Genomic DNA, 19,800 nt, shown 5'->3' on the forward strand with positions numbered 1-19,800 from the left:
ATTTGATTATGGAAGTGAAAACCACATTCACTGTTAGAAATTTGTTTGAGAAAAAGTTTGCATTCTGCTCCCTCTAATTTTCTCATCACTGCGGTCGAAAATGACCATTGAGTTGACCCAACTAAAAACAAGACTACTCTGATTACAAATTATACATTCCACACCCATATTTATTATGAAGATATCAAGAAGTCAGATCATAATGGTCTAACCATAAATCTTGCGTTTTATGGTTAGATCATAAATCGCTGTTCTACAAATGATACATTCCACACCCAATGTCCATATTTACCATGAAGATCTCAAGAAGTCAGATCATAATGCCCCGTACACACCATCAGACTTTCCGACAATAAAACCTGTGGATTTTTGTTCGAAGGGTGTTGGCTCCAACTTGTCTTGCATACACACGGTCACACAAATGTTGGCCAACAATTACAAACGTAGTGACGTACAAGACGTATGGCGAGCTGATGTGATATCTCCATTACGAACGCTAGTTTTACAAGACCGAGCGCTTCCAGCTCGTCCTTGATTCCGAGCATGTGGTGTTTGTACTTTGGACTTTTGTCCGATGGACTTGTGTACAACGATCGGAAAATCCGACAACACACATTTGTTGGCGGAAAATTTGAGAGCATGCTAGCCAACATTTGTTGGCGGAAAGTCCGTCAACAAATGTCCGATGGAGCATACATACGGTCGGATTTTCTGCCAACAAGCTCACATCCAACATTTCCCGTCGGAAAATCCGATCGCGTGTACGGGGCATTATGATCTAACCATAAATCTTGCGTTTTATGGTCAGATCATAAATCGCTGTTCTACAAATGATGCATTCCACACCCAATGTCCATATTTATCATGAAGATCTCAAGAAGTCCGATCATAATGGTCTGACCATAATCAGCTGACCAGTATATGGGAAAGGCGATGTACAAGAAGATCAATCCATGTAAAGAACACCAACTGTCACCAAACACTCACAGCAAACACTCAGAGAGAGGGTAGGACCTCACTGTATAAAGAGGTAATTTCAAATGTGTATCAATACTAGGGATTGTAGGGCACCTGTGCTCTTCCACCTTATCCAGTCGGCAAATGTTGTAGATAGTCTCCTATTCAAAAATAAACTAAAGAAAGAGCTCTGATGGTGTTATATAGTTGGCACAATTTATTTAAAATCACACAGCAGTGCAATTCAAAACAAGGCAGGTAAAATTCACAGCATGCGCTGTTGGTGGATCCTAACTGATAGCTTGTGATATCAGTCCCTAACTTCACACAACCTGTTTTGTCCTAATGGGATGTCCTTGCATACCGACCTCTTAATGCGGTCAGGTCCTACCATTTTCTGTGTGTCTACCCTGATTGTTTCCTTCTGTATTTACAATTTGACCCCACTAACGATTTGGAAATCAAACCAACATTCCTAAAATTAAAATTTTACTAGTGTATGACCTGCCTAGAACCCAGATGGGAAATCCCTTTCATGATACGCCTGTCTGTTTTACTCTTCTCTAGCCATCATACAGAGCAAAGTGGTTTCCCAGGTTCCAGCAACATATCGTAATCCAAATCATAATCCATAAGCAAACAGATTTGTTTATCTGGGTTTGCAGCCAGTAGCATGACACTTAATATGAATTCTTTTTTATGATTTATTTTTCTACTATTATAGTTTTTTTTTTTCTCACTTCCACAGATGTTACATTCTCTGGGTTTAAGAGAAGCTGCTACAGCAATGACGCTGACACGTGTATAATGTCTAATCCAGAAAGTCCAGCCATAATGACCCCAGTGACTGGAAAAAGGATAAAAGTGCTCCATATTTCACAGGAAAACAAGTTCTACTTCCATCAGATGCCGAGGTATGACATAAGGAAACTTCATTTTAGGAAGGAGGGGAGGGTGAGGATGCAGTCGTAGTTGCTGCTACTGACGACTCCTGTCCTGACCCCCCAACAATTAGAGAAAAGTGGGACTATTCCGGTACTGAATTATTGGTATATCATACTAGGTATAGGAATGAGTTAAAAGATCTTAAAATATAAATTTTAATCAAAGCAGAATAAAAATACAGTTACAGTCACAATTGCGATTATAAACAACATCACTCTATGTCATCATAAAAGGGAAATACCACACAAAACAAAACAGGTGGATTCCGCAAAGTTTGGATGAAAGGTGTATGTAGAGCTTTAAGTCTCGACCGGTTTCGCAGTTAAACACCGCTTCCTCAGGAGAAGCATATCTAAAACATGACATGACAAAATTTTATCATATACAGGTAAATACAAAAAGTCATTGCAGCAGCACTGTTTACAAAAATCATCAATAACATCATACAAGTGAAGTACAGATAAGGACAAGCTCACCCAGTCAGGCGGTTTCCGTGGGTATGCAGGACCCAATAAAAGTCCTCCCGCGGCGAACACAGGGGATGACAGGCAGCCTCTGGTAGATGAGAATATAATTAACCAAACTATAATCATCTAGGTGTCGAGGAAATCCTAGAGGGGTGTGCCAAAGCCATAAGATTACAAAGAACCCTCAGTGGTGGTTTAGAGGGTAAAGCCAAGATCCAAAAAGATAAGGGAAGAGGGAGGGGGGGGGGGAAGAACGGGGAAGGGAGGAGGGGAGGGCGGGGAAAAAATGAGGGGGGGGGGGCAGGGGAAAGAGAAAAACAAAAAATGAAAAACATAACAGACCACCAAAAAAAAAATGTTATGTTTTTCATTTTTTGTTTGTTGTTCTTTTATAGAGAATAGAATAGAATAGAAAGAAAATAATAGACTATAATAGAATAGACTATAATAGAAGAGAAACAAATAGAATTAAAAAAACAATGGAATAGAAAGAATATACTCATTTCCCAAAATTCAACTAGAATCAATTTGAATTTGAATGGTAAAGAAAAGAATAGATTATAATAGAATAGAAAATAGCAGAATAATATATAAAAAAACAACAGTATAGAATAGAATAGAATAGAAAGAATATAACCATCTTTCGAAATTCAAATAGAATAAATTTGAATTTGAATAGAAAATAATAGAATAGAATAGAATAGAATAAACAAATAGAAAAAGAATAGAAGTTTACAAAAACAGTAGAATATAATAGAATAGAATAGAAAGAATATAACCAAAATTTCACAAAATTCAAATAGAATCAATTTGAATTTGAATAGAATAGAAAATAATAGAATAGAATAGGAATATGGTTATATTCTTTCTATTCTATTTTTTTTCTATACTATTCTGTTATTTTATATTCTATTCAAATTGATTCTATTTGAATTTTGGGAAATGGTTATATTATTTCTATTTTTCTATTTTATTCTATTATTTTTTTAATTATATTCTTTTCTGTTGTATTCTTTTCTATTCAAATTTCAGAATATGGTTATAATCTATCTATCTGTTCTATTATTTTCTTTATTCTATTCTATTCTACTCATTTCTATTCCATTCTTTTATTTTCTGTTATATTTTTTTCTATTCTTTCTTTTTATTTTCTATTCTATTTCATTCTCTTTGGAAGATGGAAAACTATTTGAATTCTAAAACTATTCAAATACGTTTCGTATTCAAATTTGAAAACGATTCAAATTCGAAAACTTTTCAAATTCGAAAACTATTTGAATTCAAAAACTATTTGAAATTGATTTGAAAACTATTAGAATTTTGAAAATTCCAATTGATTCATATATGAATAAACAAACCAAATTCCGAATATGAATTAATCGGATTAAACTATACAGATTTATGTAATTAACGTTTCGAAACAAACCAAAACAAATTTTTTCATTCTGCACATGTCTAGTAAAATCTCATGTAAGCAATAACACATTGAAGAGACAAATCACTCTGCCTCACTCTCCAAAAATAAAAATCCCCAATACTTGTCCCTGCCTTACAATATACAAACATACCTATTAGAACACGGAGTCCAGTGTTGTCTTGCTTAAAGCAAAGGTTCTCACTTTGCCCCTTTTCTCCAGCACTGCCATATTTAAAGGGGAGTTCCACCCACTGATTTGTCTCCCCCCCCCCTCAGGTGCCACATTTGGCACCTTTCAGTGGGCAGCGGATACCCAGCGCAGTAGGGTTCCTGGCATGAAGCCGTAAGGCTACACTGCCGGGTACCCTTACCCGCAATGACGGCGGCATGCACCCGACAGCTGATGGAAACATCAGCTGGGGTACCGACATCACTGGACTCCAGGACAGGTAAGTGTCCGATTATTAAAAGTCAGCAGATGCAGTATGAGTAGCTGCTGGCTTTTAATTTTTGCAGCGGTGGGCTGAACACCGCTTTCATTGAGATCTGACACATGTGTGGACACTCTGTATGTCTCTTCCAGGTCTACGGGACCTGGCAGAGATGCCCACCACATGTGTGCACAAGCACTAGACCTCCTACGCAGACACTCCAGAGGTATCTTCCAAGTGTCTAGCAGAGACCCCCGCGGAGTGTGCACATAGACAACACCCCACATATGTCTTCTAGGATGGCTGCATCAGGCACTCCAGGAGGCAGCTTACAAGAAGGAAGCGCCGCAGGCAGAGACCTGTGCAGTGGCGGCTGGTGCTCAAAATTTTTTGGTAGGTGCAAAATGTTTTTGAAAAAAAACATTAATTGCAGCCACTGTGCCATCAAACGCTGCCACTGTACTATCAAACACTGCCACTGTACCCTCAAATGCTGCCACTGTGCCCTCAATTGCTGCTACTGTGCCATCAATTGCTGCCACTGTGCCCATCAAATGCTGCCACTGTGCCCTCAAACGCTGCCACTGTGCCCTCAAATGCTGCCACTGTGCCATCAATTGCAGCCACTGTGCCCATTAAACACTGCCACTGTGCCCATTAAACGCTGCCACTGTGCCCATTAAACGCTGCCACTGTGCCCATTAAACGCTGCCAGTGTGCCCATCAAATGCTGCCAGTGTGCCCATCAAATGCTGCCAGTTTTCCCATCAAATGCTGCCAGCGTGCCCATCAAATGCTGCCAGTGTGCCCATCATATGCTGCCAGTGTGCCCTTGAATGTCCCCAGTGTGACCCCCGCCCTCTCGCCATCTGCCCGGCACTTACCCTGTCTTGGTGGGGCAGCGGGTGACGGCAACGAGCGGGGTCCTCCATGCATCTCCTGCCTTCCTCATCTCCCGTCCTCTCCTCCTGATAGGCGTCCAATAGCGGCGTCTGTCGTTTCAGCCAATCAGGTGACAGGTAACAAACCCGAGCACCTGATTGGCGGAGAATAGTTATTCACTTTTCTAACACAGCTGAGTGACCTGCGAACGCCCAGCATGGCGCTCACAGGTCACCTTTTTTGATGCCTATTAGAGCCTATGGCTCTAATCAGGTGCTTCAAAAACACCCCCCGCCGCTGTAATTCAGGCGCCCGGCACCCAAAAAGGGCCGGGCGCCTGAATAGGGGGTGGCAGCGGTGGTCTTAGATAGATTCATGCGATGCATGAATCTGTCTATTGGTGATAGAGGGGTGGCAGGAGAGAGGAGATGTGCCCATGCGCCCTTAATGTATGGGCCACCACTGGACCTGTGGCATGCCTGCTCACGTGGGAGCGGCCATAATGTTGGGTTTAGGAAATAAAAATAAAATAAAAGTTTCTACTTATGAAATTTTTTTGTTTTTTTGCTTTTTTTGTGAAAGAGGAAGGAGGCAGGGAAGAGGACCATGAAATAATAGGTAAAGTTCAGATTTCATGTAATATTAAAAGTTTTATTTTCTGTAGCTTTCAAAAAAATATTACCCGGTGATTCTGCCCTGCCTTGTCCTAGCACCTCCAGTTATTTGTAGGAATCTGTAGAGGGACTAGGAGAAAACTGTAGATGCAGATAGACTTATAATGTAGAGCTGCACAACATATTTTTTTTAATGGAAGGCAAACTACTTTAACAGAGTAAGTAAGGCCAAAGTTCTTTTAGCCCTACTTCTCTAGTGGGTCACAGGAGTGCACTTAGTTCTGCACTTCTGTGACCCGTATTCAGCCTTCAGCAAGCTAAAGTCTGCTATCGGCTGACTTCACTCAGCCGCTCCAGACCAGGCATGTACTGGCCATTGGGACTACAGGGAGTTTCCCGGTGGGCCGATGGCTCAGTGGGCCGATTTCAGTGACAGTGGACCGCTGCCTCCCTCCAGTCCTCTGTCCCCCCCCGCAGTGCTCACCTCCTCTCCCTGGCTAGTTATGCAGCGCGCCTGAATACAGACATGATGCTCAGGAGTCAACACTTAGAAGCTCATCATACGATCTGGAAGGAGGGTGGCCTCACTTTCCTGCCTAATCTTGTTCCATTGGGGGGCGGGCGCCAAACTGATTCTTTGCCCCAGGTGAAATAATGTCTAGCTTCCCCACTGATACTGCCTATAAGAGAAATAATGTAGAACGGCTAATAGCTAGTGGGGGGGGGGGCTTGGGTGGCAAGCCGGCATGGGAGAGACCTGTCAAAGTGGGCCAGTCTGGGTGAAGTCCAGGGCCAAATTTTTGTCCCAGTCCAGCCCTGCTCCAGACTCTGGAAGGATCCGACTTTAATGTAGAGATCTGCCCAGATTCCTAAGCGGCAGCTGGCTTAGCCTCTTGGCGTGCCACTGAGAGCCTGAGCCAGCCACTCCTGTCCCCTCCACAGCCCAGTGCTCAAGTGAGAGCTCTCTATTCACTTAGAGGTGGTGGGGGACAGATGCAGCATTTGACCAATGCTGATTTTATACATCACTATATTACCAAAAGTATTGGGACACCTGCCTTTACACGCACATGAACTTTAATGGCATCCCAGTCTTAGTCCGTAGGGTTCACTATTGAGTTGGCCCACCCTTTGCAGCTATAACAGCTTCAACTCTTCTGGGAAGGCTGTCCACAAGGTTTAGGAGTGTGTCTATGGGAATGTTATACCATTCTTCCAGAAGCGCATTTGTGAGGTCAGGCACTGATGTTGGATGAGAAGGCCTGGCTAGCATTCTCTGCTCTAATTCATCCCAAAGGTGTTCTATCGGGTTGGGGTCAGGACTCTGTGCAGGCCAGCCAAATCCCTCCACCCCAAACTCACTCATTCATGTCTTTATGGACCTTGCTTTGTGTACTGGTGTGCAGTCATGTTGGAACAGGAAGGGGCCATCCCCAAATTGTTCCCACAAAGTTGGGAGCATGAAATTGTCCAAAATGTCTTGTTATGCTGACGCCTTAGGAACACATCTGAAAAACAACCCCACACCATAACCCCCTCCACAAAATGATTTGAACCAGTGCACAAAGCAAGGTCCATAAAGACATAGATGAGCAAGTTTGGGGTAGAGGAACTTGACTGGCCTGCACAGAATCCTGACCTGAACCTGATCAAACACCTTTGGGATGAATTAGAGTGGAGACTACAAGCCAGGCCTTCTCATCCATCATTAGTGACTGACCTCACAAATGCGCTTCTGGAAGAATAGTCAAACATTCCCATAGACACACTCCTAAACCTTGTGGACAACCTTCCAAGAAGAGTTGAAGCTGTTATAGCTGCAAAGGGTGGGCCAACGCAATATTGAACCCTACGGACTAAGACTGGGAATTAAATTTCATGTGCGTGTAAAGGCAGGCGTCCCAATACTTTTGGTAATATAGGTTAGGTGAGTGTGACTGTTTGTTTTTTTTTAAATCTCAAACTTTTGTTTTATCAGATGGTTGCCTCAGAATATATATAAATTACTTATTTATCAAAATATTTCTAGAAATCTAATTTTGGATTATTGTGGTGTCCTAGGAAATAAATCCCTTTATAATAGAGGAAAGTTTATTTAGTGTTGGTGTGGCTATTGTGATTAATTACCAATTGCTTTAATTTGTTCATTAGAGGTTTTATTGTTAAAAGATTATAGTTATACCCAGAATAAATAATATTATTTAGATGGCCACTCATTAAAATTAGAAGAAAAGAGGTTTAACCTTAAACTACGTAGCGGGTTCTGTACTGTAAGAGCGGCAAGGATGTGGAATTCCCTTCCACAGGCGGTGGTCTCAGCGGGGAGCATTGATAGCTTCAAGAAACTATTAGATAAGTACCTGAACGACCGCAACATACAGGGATATACAATGTAATACTGACACATAATCACACACATAGGTTGGACTTGATGGACTTGTGTCTTTTTTCAACCTCACCTACTATGTATTTCACCTTTGTTTTAAGAATGTATGTCTGGGCAAAATCGCATCTCTGCATGCACATTGCTACAATACATGGACGCTGCACAATGTTTTGTCTGTTTAAAATTTAAAATATTGCCGCGTACACACGACCGGAATTCCATTCAAGCGGTCTTGCCTACACACGGTCATCCCAAAGTCCGACCATCCAGAACGAGGTGATGTACAACACTTACGACAGGACTAGAAAAAGGAAGTTCAATAGCCAGTAGCCAATGGCCTCGTACTTGCTTCAGAGCATGCGTCTTTTTTGGTCCTTTGGACCAGCATACAGACGATCGGTTTTCCTGATAGGAATTGGGTTTGTCGGAAATATTTAGAACATGTTCTATTTCTAGGTCCGTCAGAATTTTCGAAAAAAAAAGTCAGATGAAGCATACACACGATCGGAATAGACGATGAAAAGCTTCTGACTGACTTTTTCTGTCGGACATTCCACTCGTGTGTACGCGGCTTATAAGTACCATTTGGACAGAAATCGTGTAAGCTCCTAACTTTCGGTTTGATCTGACAACTCTGCCTCTGCTGTACTGAAATCCCGAGCAGTGTTGTCAGCCCCGTCTGAGTTCTCCACTACTGAATTACTGCACACCTCCCTATCTCCTTATCTTTATAACTTTAGGAGTAGGAGTTCTGTCACCAAGAAGAGGAGAGCTCAGGTTGGGCTGACAATATGTTTCAGTACAGCAGAGGTAGTTATGAGTTAGGTAGATAGGAGTTGTTGGCTCACTACTGGAAGTTAGAAGGTCAGATTTCTGCGCTATTAGGTGTCTTTCTGCACTAGCAAGATGGGGAAATGTATTAGAGGTAAGTACGAAATATGTTTTTTTTTTTTGCCTATGATACACTTTGATCGGACCTGAAACTGTGACTGGAGACGCACCGGACTCCTGCTGTGGGCCGGAGCGTACTGCGGTGTGAACCCATAATAAATTAATACAAGAGGCTAAAAAGAGTGAGAATGTACCGTAGCCTTCAGCAACCAATCATAACAAAGCTTGCAAGTAGTAACCTTGAAAGATGTCTTCCTTGTTGTGAGAACATGTCATGTTGGGGTAACAAAGAACTGACATTTTATTTTTGTCTTCTTGGGGTTTATAATCTTAAAAAAAACCCTTCCAGTTTGGGTAGAAATGAACCCCATTTAGCCCTCAGTGTTATGTAACTAACCTTTTTGTCTTGATAGGACTCCGGGATGTCCAGTATCTATGGAATGCCCTGGGACTCAAATGGCCTTATTCAAGGATCTGGATGGAACTTTCACAGGCCTGTCCCCTCCGATTTCTGTCTTCCCCAAGTCTGAACTCGATATCCTGCAACCTTGTTTCAACTTTGGTAAGCCAATACTAAAAATACTAAATTTGGCTTGGAAGGGCACTCCAGCCAAACAGCCTATATAAATATACAGTATGTGAACTCTTTCATATTTCACAAATTATGTCCAACTCTGTTCAGCCAGTTGTGTGACTCCTTCATCTCAGCTATGCTTTAAAGACAAGGACGATACCATTGTTCTTAGCCAGTGGTCTCCAAACTGTGGCCGTAGGCCGAATGCGGCCCTCTGCTTTCCTTTATCCGGCCCTCGGGGCACCATTCCTCCCACTGACGTCAGCAATGGGGCACTATTCCTCCCAATGTCATGAACGATGGGGCACTATTCCTTCCAATGACACCAACGATGGAGCACTATTCCTCCCAATGACGCCAACGATGGGGCGCTATTCCTCCAAATGACACCAATGATGGGGCACTATTCTTCCGAATGACACCGACAATGGGGCACTCTTCCTCCCAATGATACCAACAATGGGGCACTCTTCCTCCCAATGACACCAATAATGAGGTACTATTTCTCCCAATGACACCAATGATTGGGCACTAATCCTCCCAATGACAAACGATGGGACACTCTTCCTCCCAATGACACTGATGATGGGGCGCTATTCTTCCAAATGTCACCAACGATGAGGCATTTTTCCTCTAGTGCCAATGACAGGGCACTATTCTTGCTCCTACTGACCAGAGGTGCTATGTCTTTTTATTTACTCCAACTGACCACCAAGTCAGAGGCATTGTTTACTTCCACTGATGGTGGGGCATTTTCTACTCCCGGGGGACCACAGTCCGACACCCCTGATGTCTGAAGGACAATAAATTGGCCCTTTGTATAAAAAGTTTGGAAACCCCTGTTCTAAGCTAAAAGATGAATTCCAGCTTGGACCAATGTAACTATGTATAAACCATACCTGGTCAGCCAGCCTGATGCGTTGTGAACTCAGGTGGTCAGCTGCTTGGCAAGAGATGGAGAATGTGACGTCACCACCTCACCTCTCCACCTGGTACAGTCAGAGAATACTTTGCATTCTCTGCATGGTGCCTGTGTCTTTAGAGACTGTCTTCAGAATGCATTAGGCCAGTCACTCAGCACAGGACCCTGAAGCAAGTGGAGATCCCTGAAGTGGCGGTGTCTATTTCAGTGGTTTACAGCTGCCTAGGCCATTGGCCAAATATGGTATATACAGTATCTCACAAAAGTGAGTACACCCTTCACATTTTTGTAAATATTTTATTATATCTTTTCATGTGACAACACCCACCCATGACACTCCCAACACCATGTTCGACTGTAGGCAAGACACACTTGTCTTTGTACTCCTCACCTGGTTGCCACCACACATGCTTGACACCATCTGAACCAAATAAGTCTATTGTAGTCTCATCAGACCACAGGACAAGGTTCCATTAATCCATGTCCTTAGTCTGCTTGTCTTCAGCAAACCGTGGGCTTTCTTGTGCATCATCTTTAGAAGAGGCTTCCTTCTGGGATGACAGCCATGCAGACCAATTTGATGCAGTGTGCGGCATATGGTCTGAGCACTGACAAGCTGACCCCCCACCCCTTCAACCTCTGTAGCAATGCTGGCAGCACTCATACTATTTCCCAAAGACAACCTCTGGATATGACGCTGAGCACGTGCACTCAACTTCTTTTGTCAACTATGGTGAGGCCTGTTCTGAGTGGAACCTGTCCTGTTAAACCGCTGTATGGTCTTGGCCACTGTGCTGCAGCTCAGTTTCAGGGTCTTGACAATCTTCTTATAGCCTAGGCCATCTTTATGTAAAGCACCAATTCTTTTTTTCAGATCCTCAGAGAGTTCTTTGCCATCAGGGGCCATGTTGAACTTCCAGTGACCAGTATGAGAGAGTGAGAGCGATAACACCAAATTTAACGCACCTACTTCCCATTCACATCTGAGCATTGTAACACTAACAAGTCACATGACATTGGGGATGGAAAATGGCTAATTGGGCTCAATTTGGACATTTTCACTTAGGGGTGTACTCACTTTTGTTTCCAGTGGTTTAGACATTAATGGCTGTGTGTTGAGTTATTTTGAGGGGACAGCAAATTTACACTGTTATACAAGCTGTACACTCACTACTTTACATTGTAGAAAAGTGTCATTTCTTCAGTGTTGTCACATGACAAGGTATAATAAAATATTTAGAAAAATGTGAGGGGTGTACTCACTTTTGTGAGATACTGTACATAGTTACACTGGTCCAAGATGGGCCAATGAAACTACGTATACAATATCCATAATTTTTCTTTAAACATATTATAGCACCACGCAGGGCAGTATAGCCTCACTGGCTCCCAGTGCTGTTTTCCTGGTTACTAGTACACACAACACTGTGGGACGTTAATAGGAATATGGATTTCAAATAATATATTTAACGATTTATAAATGAGTATGTAACAGTACTAAACACTTTTATTTTAATATGTTCAACCTGAGATGAGTGCATTGCATTGTGTGCATATGACAAATGTGCATTTTTATTAATTTAGATGATGGGAATGAATACAACATGGCACCTTTTATGTGTCATCTGTTTCCATGGGGTGTACTTACTTTTTCAAAATATTGTAAATGCAAAGTTGAAATTCATACATGTTTGGTGTTTTACCTACCCAGTGATTTGTAGAATTGCCCAGCTATTATTGTTAGGTACAGTGCCTTGAAAAAGTATTCATACCTTTTGAAATTTTCCACATTTCGTCATGTTAAAACCAAAAACGTAAATGTATTTTATTGGGATTTTATGTGATAGACCAACACAAAGTGGCACATAATTGTGAAGTGAAAGGAAAATGATAAATGGTTTTCAATTTTTTTTACAAATAAATATCTGAAAAGTGTGGTGTGCATTTGTATTCAGCCCCCCTTACTCTGATACCCCTAAATAAAATCTAGTGAAACCAATTACCTTCAGAAATCACCTAATTAGCAATTAGCAAAAAGCAAAACGCTATGTGTGGCGGAAAACTAACGCTGCACATCACCCTAAACACATCATCCCCACCGTGAAACATGGTGGTGGCAGCATCATGTTGTGGGAATGCTTTTCTTTAGCAGGGACAGGGAAGCTGGTCAGAGTTGATGGGGCCAAATACAGGGCAATCTTAGAAGAAAACCTGTTAGAGTCTGCAAAAAGACTTGAGACTGGAGCGGAGGTTCACCTCCCTGCAGGACAAAGATCCTAAACATGCAGCCAGAGCTACAATGGAATGGTTTAGATCAAAGCATATTCATGTGTTAGAATGGCCCAGTCAAGGTCCAGACCCAAATCCAATTGAGAATCTGTGGCAAGACTTGAAAATTGCTGATCACAGACGCTCTCCATCCAATCTGACAGAGCTTGAACTATTTTGCAAAAAAGAATGGGCAAAAATTTCACTCTCTAGATGCACAAAGCTGGTAGAGAAATAACCCAAAAAGATTGGAGCTGTAATTGCAGCCAAGGGGAATTCCACAAAGTATTGACTCGGGGGGGGGGGGGGGGGTGAATACAAATGCACGCCACACTTTTCAGATATTTATTCGTAAAATATTTTGAAAACCATTGATCAATTTCCTTCCACACAATTATGTGCCACTTTGTGTTGGTCTATCACAGTGAAGACGAACCTTGGCACCCCAGATGTTTTGGAGCTACATTTCCCATGATGCTCATGCACTCTGCAGTGTAGTTGAGCATCATGGCGAATGTAGTTCCAAAACATCTCGGGTGCCAAGGTTTGCCATCACTGGTCTATCACATATAATCCCAATAAAAGACATTTGCGTTTTTGGTTGTAACATGACAAAATGTGGAACATTTCAAGGGGTAAGGTCATGTGGTATAGCATTGCTGCTTCTTGGGTCACCTACCTGCTCACTGGATAAAGATGATGATGTAGATTCATTATCCAAAGGAGGACAGCTAACACAGGAAGCTAATATTTGAGTAAATTTTGCGCAATATTAATAAAACATATGAGTGAGTGTAAAAAATTGTGTGCAAGTAAAAGAAAGGGACTATACAGATAGTGGTTGCTGCGGCTATTATTGCTAGGATCAATGATCTCTATATTGCATTATATAGCAATCGCCACTATCTTCTGATAAAGTAATCATTCTAAAATATACATAGATAAAATACATATAAATGACTACGGTGATGTTATAGTAAAACTTTAATATTCACGTGAATAAAAGATAAACAAATTGCTGTGGATAAAAAGCAACTCCTTGTGAATGAAAAAACAACAAATTCTTCTATAATCATTAATCATATGTGCAATCAATCATAAATAATGACATAAAGCAATAAACATAAAAATAGTGAACATAAAAATGTGTAATAATAGTCCACTTCGGTGCTATATTAGAGTGCAGGTTGTTAAATTATAATATCACATAATTTGAAGGAGGTAGATGGGTAGCAGCATATAAACAGTCTATAAGTATTTCTTCTATTTAATTCTGATCTATGAAGTGTAATGGGTATAATTTCTCTGCTGGTGGTGTCTCCTAGTGTGGTCTCACAGAACCCTCACCTTCAGTTTGCAGTACTCAAGCATTCTGTGATTGTAGCTTTAAGATGTGGAAGTAGTCTCTGGGAACCTCTCTTTCTTTGTTATTATTTCTCCATCATTCCTTCTATGTGGCTCCGCTCTAGTATTCTCAGCAGTGGGGGAGATAAATAGAGAGGGAAGGGGGAGAAAAGAGGCTCCACTAGTGTATTAAAGTTTTAAAATCAAGGGGGGAATGTTTATTTAGGTATTGCTCTTACATTTGATATATTAAAAACAGGTAGAGTAAATGAAAAAAACGGTCTGGCGTTCTCAGCGCCCTCTCACTTGTGCTTCAGATAGTGTGTACCGCTCCAGCCAATCCCTACGCGTTACGACACCGTCACATGTCTTCATCTGGGTAACACAGAAAGCTATAATGGTGAATTTGGGAGTCACCTATCTGGCTGTACAATGTGGAAAATATACAGTATGTAGAGCACAAGATTGCCTGAACAGAATCAGGCTCCTTGCACATGGGGGAGTCTAGCTGCTGTGCGTTCCTCCTGGCATTTAGTTGCACGCGGGAAGGAATGGTGCAGGGTCCAGCCCTGTTGCCTGCTGTCTGTCAAAATCTTTGGCAGGCTGCAGCTGGATGGGGCTGAACGCCGAATTGTACTTGAATTTAGGGCCCTGTATGATTAGGGATGAATGCCTGGAACCCAGGGCTTTTGCATTCCAGGCATTTGTCCCTGAATGTGTAGGGTCACTTGATACAGTGTTCAACCCCCGTCTAGCTGCAGCCTGCCGTTGGCTTTGACAGGCTGCAGGCAGTGGGCGCTATAAAACACTGGGGGGCCTCACAGCTGCTATACACCCCTATATGCTTATAAACCTAGAAAACATGGAGTTTGCCTTTAAACATACACTCTAATAAGTTCCAGCACCGCACAAGGAGTAACATACAGACATAATCCATAAAATGAGGAATATCTGTAGCGTAGATCGCTGGTTTTTCTGGCTTCATAGCAGAAAAAATAACAGTCGTCTCTTTCCTCGTCCGCCGCTGCGAGAACTTCAAACGGCATTTTTGTAATTTTCTTTTATTCCGAGCATCCTCATCCTTCAGGACTGACAGGCCGCCGGAGTTACAAATACAACTGGAAGGCTGACAGAGGACGTGTCTGCTTCTATCTGAGCTGGAATATGGCATTTTCTTGTAGCCGGAGGCAAAATCTCATTTTCTTTCCTAACCAATTATAGGCCTCAAAGACTGAGACTAGGTATGTGTCTCTTTAATCTCTGCTCAAATTTATGTTCTCGCCTGCGACCGTTGAGATTGTGGATGCCGTGGCTTTCCCAACATAAAATACTGTCAGCGATCGCGGGCAGGAACGGCAAAGCCATAGAATATGGCTCGGAGTGTGCTATCTCTCTTAGGCCAAGGTTACACATCCCATCTGTTTATGATGTTGAAGGATAGCGTGGTCGTCTAAGGCTGGGGAAGAGCTTCATGACGGTGATGAGCAAGGCATAACGAAGATGGCGTTAAGTCATCTAATCTATTTTTTTTAATGTTTTTTTTTTTTTTTTTTTTTTTTGCTGGAAACTTTCTTTTTTTTTTTTTTTGGTAACATCCTTAGTTGACATTTCCTATTTGCTTATTTTTTGTTAAAGGATACTGAACATAAAGAAATAGGAAATCCATTACTAACATGCTGGGTGTCTGAATACATAAAGCGTCATCCTTTTGGCTGTCTCCTGCTTTAGTATTTTCAGAAACAATAGGGGGAGATTTACTAAAACTGGAGCACACAGAATCTGGTGCAGCTCTGCACAGTAGCCAATCATATTCTAACTTCAGCTTTTTCAGGTAAGCTTTTGACAATAAAACCTGGAAGGTGATTGGTTTCTATGCAGAGCTGCACCAGATTTTGTACTCTCCAGTTTTTTAGTAAATCCCCCCACTGACTCATCCTAGCTCTTAGTAGGCTGAGTTTAGTCAAAACTGCCGCACCTCTCTAAAAGCGATCCGGAACACTTTTCAGAGGCATGTGACAGGTAGTGAGGAAGGGACTGTTTTAAATGCCACACCAGCACACAGTAACCACAGTTGTATTGGGGCGTAATAGACTTGCATGGGTTGCTTTTGGTGGCATTAGGGCTTGTTTTATCACCTTTTGGCCACACGTTTGAATGAAGACTAATATAAGCTTTTGCAGCATGTCCCCATTCGCATTTGGCACCCTGCTGCTTGTCAAACATGGCAGGAGCGATCATTTTTGCTTTGGGTGTAAAACAAAGCACTGCCACTTCAGTAGGTGAACACCGCTGTCTGCTGCCTATGCAGGTTAAGGGAGGGGTGGTAGGGGGAGGGGCTAAAATTATGTCTCAATCGTGCGTTATTAACACTACCCAACTGAAAGTCTAAATGAGCCCTAAGCACTGAAACCAAAGGGATCAGTTTGACAGCAGTCAGTGCTGTCATGGAAAGGATAGCATGATGGATGAGGTTTTTTTCATTTTAAGTGTTCTTTAAAGCCCAACTCTGGGGAGCATGAAAAAGTTAAGTGGGGCTTTGTTTACACTGCAGGGGTTAATTACTTGTTTAGGTCTCCTTGTTAAAGGAGATTTTTACACAACTAGAGCTTTCTTTTAGTGATAGTTAATCACCACTGTTTTTTTATTTTTTGCTAAATGAACAAATAAAGACCAAAGATTTTGAAAAAAAAAAAAAAAATGTCATAGTTTGTTAGACAAACAGGTAATTTTTCTCCTTCACTGATGTGCGCTGATGAGGCTGCACTGATGGGCACTGATAGGCTGCACTGATGAGCACCAATGAGGTGGCCCTGATGAGGCAGCACTGATGGGCACTAAAGGGCGGCATTGATGAGGTGGCACCGATAGGTGGCATTGATGGGCACTGATAGAGGGCACTGATAGGCAGCACTGGTGGGCACCAATGAGGTGGCCCTGATGAGGCAGCACTGATAGGCACCAATGAGGTGGCCCTGATGAGGCAGCACTGATGGGCACTAAAAGGCAGCATTGATGAGGCGGCACTGGTGGGCACTGATGAGGTGGCACCAATAGGTGGCATTGATGGGCACTGATAGAGGGCACTGATAGGCAGCAGTTGTGGGCACTGATAGGCAGCACTGATGGGTACGGATAGGCAACACTGGTGGGCACTGGTAGTTGGCAATGATAAGTGATGCTAATGAGGAGGCACTGAAAGGCACTGATTGGCAGCACTGGTGGGCACTGATTGGCAGCTATGATGGGCACAGATTGGCAGCACTGGTGGGCACTGTTGGGACTGCACTGATAATCAGGATACTGATAATTAGTGCCCTGATTATCAGTGTACATATCCCTTTTACACAAACTGGTTATCGGCTCTCTTCTCCTCATGCTGTCAGCATGAGGAAAAGGGTGCTGATAACCAGCTTCTGTGTACATTCGTGATCAGCTGTGATTGGACACAGCTGATCACGTGGTAAAGAGCCGCTGATTGGCTCTTTACCTTAATCTGTGATCAGAAGTGTCCAGAGGGTACTGCGATCACAGAGCATGCTGCCCGCGTCCCACAGCAGGCATGCGGTGGGCACAATCCCAGGAGGTTTTCATATGATGGCCTCCCAGAACTAGCCGGCAGAACTATTTTTCATGAAATAGATTCTTACTGTGTTTTTCTTCCTCCTTGTAATGTCTTCTGTGAATTTTTGAACTGCTCCTTTACCCCCTCACTTCTGTATGTTTGGAGCAAGCAGCGCACGTTCGTTGCGGTCATGTGCACTGTTCCATGCAAACTACACATTTCATAATAGTCCACAGTCCAACTTGGAAACAAGCATGGGTTCCCCATGGCTAAGCTCCGGGGGGCAGAGTGAAACGTGTTTGGGGCATGGCCTGGTCGGAGTCCAGGCTGTGGTTGCAACTACATTCATCGCAGCAGGACACCATAGATGTGTGACTTCCAGGGGTCATCCTTCCTTTCTTAAGGAAGAGAGGGTGCCTACATTCCTAAATACAGTGGGACCATAGAGAACAAACGTAGCCACTCTCTAACAGAAAGTCAGATCACAGCAGCAGGAAAGAAGGAATTTGGAGATTTGGAGAAGGCCAAGAGCAGTAGGGATTACCTCTACCATACTTTATATCAACAATAAGCAATAATGGTATATACAACCACAGTAAACATATAAAAAATATAATATATACATAATATATAGGTTGGGTCTTCGGGAGACAGAGGGACCATTCGGGACACCACTGGCCCGGTGGATCTTTGGGACAGCTCGGATAAATGGTCCAACAGTCTGTCCTCTTTTTTGTCCTCTTTTTTGCCAGCGTTGGCTAATACTGCTTTGCTTGGAGGTGTGAATATTACTAACCAGTACCTATAGATATACTGTGAGAACCTTTGATGCACCCTCTCTGTACCACGTTTGTCTAGTCCACTTTTCCTGGCTTGCTTCATCCTCATGGATCTCCGTGTATGTTCCAGGTTTAAATATGCATCTCCCCATAGCCTGAACGGACATGACGCATTCACTAGGCACTTTGTCAGAGACTTTGAAGCCCTGAAGAAGCGGCTGCGACCGTGAAACATGTAGAAAGTTCTTCAATCATTCTGACTATTGCCACTATGGTTTTATGTAATGTATGGTGGGATCTTATCCCTCACGCCATGTATAATTTTTAACATTTAGTAATAAAGATGTGATTTTTTAATACATTTGTACATACAACAATTGTGTATTTGGTAAAGCAGGATATACTAAGAGGCAATCTTATGAACACCCATTACTTTTAACTTTTCTACTGTTTTGACTACAATTTATTGGGTTGATGTCCTCTAAGTATCTAGCTGGATTAGCCACCATTGTGTGCCCTTCCCACACACATCTTTGTCTGTTGTATTAAACATATAAAAAAACATACAAATAAAGCAGCACTCTATATTTCACAAAATTAAAGAGAAGCATACCCAGAAGTATGTCTATACTTCTCCTGTAGGTCATAGAAGGGCATTTCTTTCTGCACTCCTGTAATCCAGATTTAGAGGACAGCGGGCTAAAGTCCGCTGTCGGCTGACGTCACTGAGTCAGCCCTGGCTCTGAAAAGATCCCAACCATATGGTCGGGATCCACCCAGAAGCCTGGACCGGCACATGGTTCGGCCTCTCAATAATCCGCTGAGAGCCTGAGCCAGACCACCCCCTGCACAGCCCAGTGCTCCAGTGAGCGCTAGAGGGGAGAGCAGAGATCTGCTGACTGACCGCTGCGGCTCTCTGCTCAGGGGGGAGAGGGAGAACTGAGCGATCAGCAGTGTTTGATCGCTCAGTTATCATTACAAAGCTGGCGGGGGACAGATGCAGAATCCGATCGATGCTGCATCTACCTAGGTGAGTATACATTTTTTTTTTTTTAATCCATACTTCTCTTTTAATAAACCTAATGAATGAGTCTGCAAAACAAATGATCAGTCCTCAATAAGGAAAGGAAAATGACTGACCTGGTTATGCTGTTGGGATATGGACCTTTTTTGAGGATTATTCATTTGTCTTGTGGATTTATTTATCAATTTTGTGAAGTATATAGTGCCACTTTATTTTTTTAAATATGCACCTTTTATTAAAGCAGAAATCCAGATGGGAAAAAAATATCATATGAAAGATATAGCCTTTCCTTTGCCCATTAAGTTAATGGCTTTGTTAAAATGTGCAGCTCTGTCAG

General features: G+C 42.4%; 1 protein-coding gene across 2 annotated transcripts in view; it reads left to right on the forward strand.

The window, feature by feature from the left end:
- PKHD1 (PKHD1 ciliary IPT domain containing fibrocystin/polyductin) overlaps nt 1-19,800 on the forward strand; it is a 908,610-nt gene that overhangs the window by 621,933 nt on the left and 266,877 nt on the right. The window contains exons 58-60 of one of the 2 annotated variants that reach the window (XM_073625163.1): nt 1,706-1,871; nt 9,404-9,552; nt 18,570-18,847. In XM_073625163.1, coding sequence (XP_073481264.1) covers nt 1,706-1,871; nt 9,404-9,552; nt 18,570-18,598 — 344 coding nt within the window. In that variant the 3' untranslated portion in view covers nt 18,599-18,847. Of the gene's footprint in view, nt 1-1,705; nt 1,872-9,403; nt 9,553-18,569; nt 18,848-19,800 lie in introns of those variants that run through there. The other variant, XM_073625162.1, reaches the window with a different exon arrangement.

Source organism: Aquarana catesbeiana, linkage group LG04 (assembly GCF_042186555.1).
Source record: "Aquarana catesbeiana isolate 2022-GZ linkage group LG04, ASM4218655v1, whole genome shotgun sequence".
NCBI classification, from domain to species: domain Eukaryota; kingdom Metazoa; phylum Chordata; class Amphibia; order Anura; family Ranidae; genus Aquarana; species Aquarana catesbeiana.